The sequence below is a fragment of the Oncorhynchus nerka genome, linkage group LG28 (assembly GCF_034236695.1).
Source record: "Oncorhynchus nerka isolate Pitt River linkage group LG28, Oner_Uvic_2.0, whole genome shotgun sequence".
NCBI lineage: Eukaryota > Metazoa > Chordata > Actinopteri > Salmoniformes > Salmonidae > Oncorhynchus > Oncorhynchus nerka.
In genome coordinates this window covers 47,228,572-47,235,385 of record NC_088423.1, presented here as the reverse complement: position 1 = coordinate 47,235,385, position 6,814 = coordinate 47,228,572, and the positions used below count along the sequence as shown (strand labels likewise).

Sequence of the window (6,814 nt, the reverse complement as noted above, 5' to 3'; positions counted from 1 at the left end):
GCTACATCAGGAGTGAGTATCACCACTGTAGTCCTTCATTTGGCCCTGCAATACCAGGGCTGTGTCTGAAAATGTTACTAGCTTTCAAACCTTCATCTTTGTTTGCTCAATTCCTCATCTCTCTCGCTCTCCCATAAGCTCATTGGAGTTTTTGAGAGGGAGGCAAGGAATTGAGGAAACAAGAACAGAGGAAGCAAGGATTTGACAGCTAGTGACATTTCAGAAACAGCCCAGGACTGAGCAATATTACTTGTTACAGGTAAGGCTGACTCTTTTGATCAATTGATGACCGTAAATGTAAGATATACCCATCATGCTATTGACTTGCATAATACAACAGAGTGAACACACCATCTGGACCTTCAAAAGGGTAACTAATAGCATGGACTTTTGATCAAACAAAATCAGAGACAATGAATTATTGAATTGGGGATATGAAAACATGAGTGAAGAAATATTTAAAGCTGCAATATGGAACTTTTTGGGCGACCCAACCAAAATCACAAAGAAATGTTCATTGTGCGCTACTTCTATGCTTCCCGTTCTTAAGTTTAGTTTTTGCGTGTTTTACTTACTTTCGGTTTTGTCCACTAGCTTCAAACAGCTGAAAGAAAATACTTTATTTTTTATTATGGAAAATATATTTCACAGCAGTTTGAATGGTACAATGATTCTCTACACTATACTTGCTTGTTTTGTCACACACTAAAATTAGGTTGAACCATTAGAATTTTAGCAACCAGGGAAGGGGGGAGCGATTTCTGCATAGTGCACCTTTAACCTAACATTAAGTCTTATTGAATCAAACTGTGTTTGTGATAGTAAAGTCCTTGATCCTACTACGTCTTCTGATTTAAAGGTCCAATGCAGCCATTTTTGTCTCAATGTCAAATTATTTCTGGGTAACAATTAAAATGGTCAAAAATAGCTTCTTACCAAAGAGCAATTTCTCAAGGAAGAATTTTGCTAATACTGTCTGGGAGTGATCTTAGAAGGGAAGGGGGAATTTTTTAACTAGCTGTTAATGGCAGAGAGGTTTGGTCTATTAACTAATTTACTGCCTGGTGATGACAAGCCAAAACGCCATCCAACCAAAACAGGCTGACATTTCAAACAGCTCTTACACTAAAAGGGCATCATCACAGTATTATTCCAACCTCAGTGTGGAAACATGCAGTAGATATAAAACACAGGAGGAAAATCACATTTTTGACTGCACTGGGCCTTTAAGGCCATGATCCTGCTGCATATTCTGATAAAATCCTTGATCCTACTGCATCTTTTTATGTTCTGGGTCTCCTCTACAGGTTCTGGGGAGAAGGGCTGTGCTAGGCTTGAGTTCTGCTCTCGACCGGGCTGGACGTGTTGCTATCAGGACCGCTGCAATGCCTAGAACTGACTCCAGGGGCCAATAACTCCACAGGCAGGCAGAGGAAGGAGAGCAAGACAGATGGAGAAAGGATCTGTGAAATCAGATCAGTAACTTGAGGGCTTGTGGTCCGATCTGCTGTTTAGCATTTGGTGACTCATTAATGTGTTTGTAAAAAAGTGCAATATACACTTCGATGATGTAAAGTCACATGAAATAAAGTCAGAGGACAGTTTTTAATCCACTAATCTCAGGTCTGAAATGCAATTGTGAAAGGAGTCATTTCATCAGTGTTTTACTATGTAGGCACACAGTCACTTTATTCATGAGGTGTCATGCGAAGCCATTCTTGCAAATGCGTTGTTCTGAATCAAGATGCTAAAAATGGGACATCCTTCCCTCCACTGCGGTAGACAAGCAGTCTTTGCTCCTCCGTGTGGGCTTCCTGGCAGTCTGTGGGTCTGTTTATCTAAGTGTCAGTCAGCAAGAACCTCCTGACATGTTAAAATCAGCATGGCACTAGTCCTCGGTTTACCCACACAGTCGAATACCACGGCCAGAAACCTCTGTTCACTGTACCAACCAAACTATAGACAGACACATCCAGAATCAACTAGGGAAGACAGTGAGATGAATAACCTCTTCACTATACAGATATAAACACACAGATACGCATGCATGCATACACACACCAGGATAGGCATCATAGGGTTCAGATCGATTACAGAACACCAGACAAACAAGCTCGGGGACGGAGAGATATTTGAGGAAGGATTCAACTTGAACTTTGTCAAACTCAGATGATAGTGACGAAAGTGAGTATACTGGAATTAATTACTGTAGTTACACCCTTTTATAACACAAAACATTCAGACCAACATAGAAATCAGTGAAAATTGAGTGGGGAAAATACTCAAACATAAAAGCTTTTCTTTTTTTGAGATGTTTATTTCCATTTTTTTTATTTTTTTTTTAATCTTCAGTATTTTTTCTGTCTATTGACAGGAATGCATGAGAGACAGATTGGCTCAAACATTGTCATGTGAAACATTTGTCAGTCATATCTTACCAACATTATATCATTTCAACATTGTCATTATCACCATCATCATGGGTGGTGATGACCGTTTATTCTGAATATCACAAAAAAGGTTGCACCTGTCCTTGCCCTCCCCCAACCCAAAGACTTGATAATCAGAGTGGGCACACATATATGCCCCCTCAATTTTCCCTAAGACGATTGGCATGGGTGTGCCAGCCATTTTGCAGAGGAGTTTTGGGGGAAGACCCCCCCCCCCGCAGGACACTTCAACATACATTCACAGGGATGAGGTTTCAGACCAGTCAAGGAGTTTTGTGTTTAAACTCGCTTCCCTTTGTGTGTTTTGGATACTAGCCCATCTAACTTGAAAACATGATTCTGTACAAGCCCTTCAGAAAAATTCCCCTCAAAAGATGGATTGGTTGAATAGACATAAAGGAACCGCTCGGTCTCTCAAAAATATCAGATCCTTGTCAGGGCCCAGTACATAGGATGCCCTGGTGTCCACATCTCCCGCACCTTACTAACCCTCCCTACCTTAAAATAAAATATTTCCCTCCCCTTAACCAACATAGGCAAAACTCACCTCACCCCCCCACTCCCCTCACTATGGCAAGGAAATTTGTCAGCGCAACATTCAAGGGACATATCTGATGTAGGACTCTGATTGGCAGACCACTACAGAGCCTAAATGGGGTGAGATGAGTTGGCTATGAATATCCTTGAATAACAAGAGCGACATCCCCAGATAGACTGCGGGCGGAGGCACTCTCAAAGCCAGTTCACTGTCCCACCATAACACCTGCCAGGGGAAGAAGAGCACATTTGGGACCATAGTTTATGAGGACTCAAAGAGCTATTATTCCACACTGTACTGCATATGTATGTACATGCTTGGCCTGTGGGTGAGCTGCAGTGTGCCTCCTAGTGGTGAAAGAAAGCACTGAGTAATGGTTCAGTGGATCTACAGGAAGCTGCCAAAATAATGGAAACACTTGAATAAATGAGGGATACAAAATATATTGAAAGCAGGTACTTCCACACAGGTGTGTTTCCTGAGTTAATTAAGCAATTAACATATACTTAGGGTAACGCATAATTTTGGGCATTATCTTGACTACCATGGCTATGCCCCCCCATAGGATGACAATGCCCCCATCCACAGGGCACAAGGGGTCACTAAATGGTTTGATGAGCACGAAAACAATGCAAATCCTGTGCCATGGCCGTCTCATTCACCAGATCTCAACCCAATTGATTCTGGAGCGCGCGCCTGAGACAGCGTTTTCCACCGCCGTCATCAACAAAAAACTACAAATGAAGGCAATTCTCGTGGAAGAATGGTGTCGCATCCCTTCAGTAGAGTTCCAGACACTGTTAGAATCGATGCCAAGGTGCATAGAAGCGATTATGGCTCGTGGTGGCCCAAAACCCTATTAAAGACACTTTATGTTGGCGTTTCCTTTATTTTGGCAGTTACCTGTATAATCTCAAGATGAATAAACCAGACACACACACACACACAGGCATACCATTATATACATAAAGTAGCCACACCTGAATGTACAAAATGGACAATTATTGGATGGGAAGATCTAGCAAGACCACATGGCGCCCTGAAAACAGGGGTTTTAGCATTCTGGAGAGACTCCAGATATCCTAGGGCACGTGCCAACCTCCTTCCACTGAGAGCAGAGTGTGTGGGTTTTCGCTCCGCCATTTTACTTGATTGGTGAATTAAGCTCGCTGATTACCCGTAAGGAACTCCCCCTCACCTGGTTGTCAAGGTCATAATTGAAAGGAAAAAACAAAAACCAGCAGACACTAGGCCCTCCATGGAATGAGTCATACACCCCTGTCCTAGGGTATGAGTCATACACCCCTGTCCTAGGGTATGAGTCATACACCCCTGTCCTAGGGTATGAGTCATACACCCCTGTCCTAGGGTATGAGTCATACACCCCTGTCCTAGGGTATGAGTCATACAGCCCTGTCCTAGGGTATGAGTCATACAGCCCTGTCCTAGGGTACGAGTCATACACCCCTGTCCTAGGGTACGAGTCATACACCCCTGTCCTAGGGTACGAGTCATACATTGACACCTGTCATTGTAGGAGGCGTATTCTGAGGTCATGAGATATTGTACGGGGTTAAACAAGTGTGTTCACGTTCTATGCACTCAGGAGCAGAGCATTCTGGGAATGCAATCCCATGTTCACTACAACTACAGAACCACATGACAAAAACTACAGGACAAAATCTACCTACATTAAAGCATTCCCAGTTGCACAAGCTGTTGATTTGCGAAAAACACACACCAAAAAAAAACAGACAATTATATTATAAAAAGAGAAAGAGTTTCTTTGTGGACCAGCTGGAAGTCTACATCTTTGAGGACAACGTTAGAAAACATTTGTATAACACTGATACAACCATGCCCTCATACAGTCTTTCACTAGGATTACCAATGTCTTTACCACTTCACTACAACCCTGTCAATGCCACCTACCAATCTTACCACACCGTCACTGACATGCACTTTACTTACAGTCCCTCACTCATCTCTCACCAACAGAGAGGATATATATATATATATATATATAAAGATGAATCTACACCACGTGCCTTTTACACAGTCCTCGCTCTTCTTTCTGATAATGACAAACCTGGAAAAATACTTCCATCATTCAATCCTGTATATAACTAGCTAAACCTTTACTGTGCATTGCAGCACATACACATTAGTACATATCCCTTCCACCTTTCTTCAGTCTTCCTTGCCATAGAAAGCATTGGACTCTCTCTCCCTAGTCATAGACAGGCATTTATAAAAAAAAAAAAATTAAAAAAATAAAAAAACTCTCTCCTCCATTCCCAGCTGAAAAACAGAAGAGCCTTTCTCTCTCTCCCTCCCCTCTATGCCATGTCTGTGGAAATGTACCAGCGCATTCCCACCGAGGGGATAAAGATAAGACTGTGTAGAAGAGAAGAGTCTCTCTCGCTCTCTGTTGGCTGTGTATTCCTGTGAGCGTGATCCGGTCCTGAGTTGCTGCAGAATGGGGGGCTGGACAAACCCTCCTCCGGAATGACACAACGTGTAAACGGCAGCTCGCACACACATAAGACTTAAAAAAAAAAAAAAACAATCTTAAAAACATCTCAGTCCATATAGCAGGGAAGGAACACTCCCCAGAACGAGCTTTTAAAAAGGTCTAAATCCTAAATGAAAATGAAAAGAAACGCAAAAAAAAAAAATGGTAGCACGTTTAAGGTAGGGCGAGCAGGTGAGAGAGTCACCTGGGTACGTGTGTCGCTGGTGGTTCAGTGTGGTCATAATGTCCATGAGCCACAGGATATCCTATGGACCATTATTCATCAGAGTCCTTTCTGGCCTTTACAGTGAGGCTGGATGGATGAGTTTCCTGCAGGGACTCTTACCAGAGAGAACAGCTTATTGCCATGAAGCAGTCTGCAGGCGCACGCGCACACACACCTGATTGAAAGTCCAGAACGATGGAGTGTGTGTGCGATTAGCTGCATGTGTATAACTGGTTGTGTCTGGTCACACAGTATGCTATGGTGTGTTATTGCAGGTTGCTGCATTATTGAGCTAGGATTAGGTTTAAGTTTCTATGGTAACATAGCCTAAAGACTATATGATGAGTATTGACAAAGGGCTGGACTGGGGAGTGAGCATTAGCCAGGGGTACCTGCCTAGCATTAGCTAGGCTCAGGGAAGAGGCACTAGGCTCTTGTAGCATAATATACTTGTGTATAAAGACATAAGTAATACTTGGTATCAAGTACTATATGAGTATCTATGATAGCAACATTACAATGATATTTGAACTGTGTAAATGATCCTGCATCTGTTTGGCTGATCAAGGAGTGATGTTGGAGTGTGATTTTGTGTGTCTTTGTGTATTAGTGCTAGTGTTTGCACGTCTGTGTGCTTGTGTCCCTCTCTCACAGAGCTTTCATCTGCAGACTTGACTTAACCGTACGACTCAGAACAATCACAACATTCTCTCCTCACACAAGGCCGAGTGACAGCGTAAAACAAACATCAGCCACTAATATCACTGCTTGTCTCACTTACACCCTCCATTCTTATCCAATTAACACAGACTTCAAAACAAAACAAAAAGAAGAGCATGAAAAGAAACTAAAAAGAAAAACAAAGGAAACCTGAACAGCAAATATTGAACCCTGCTGCGCTTCTCCTGAGAAACGCAGTGACATTGAGGTGCCTCCAGGGGGGAGTGCTGAGCAGGAGAGCGCACTAGGCTGCATCACAAGTGACGCTCTTTACGAGGGTGGGGTGAAAGGGCGGCCCTCGTCGCTAGGAGTGGCCGTGTCATCGCTGGGGTCCAGGCTGTCCTTGGGGCTCAGCGTGCTGTGGG

The 6,814-nt window shown here is 43.0% G+C and overlaps 1 protein-coding gene across 1 annotated transcript in view; it reads right to left on the bottom strand.

Moving 5' to 3' along the window:
- Positions 1 to 2,296: 2,296 nt before the first annotated feature.
- LOC115113322 (echinoderm microtubule-associated protein-like 4) overlaps positions 2,297 to 6,814 on the bottom strand; it is a 54,576-nt gene continuing 50,058 nt past the window's right edge. The window contains 1 exon segment of the mRNA XM_029640844.2: positions 2,297 to 6,814. Within this exon segment, the coding sequence (XP_029496704.2) occupies positions 6,720 to 6,814 (95 nt within the window). The 3' untranslated portion in view covers positions 2,297 to 6,719.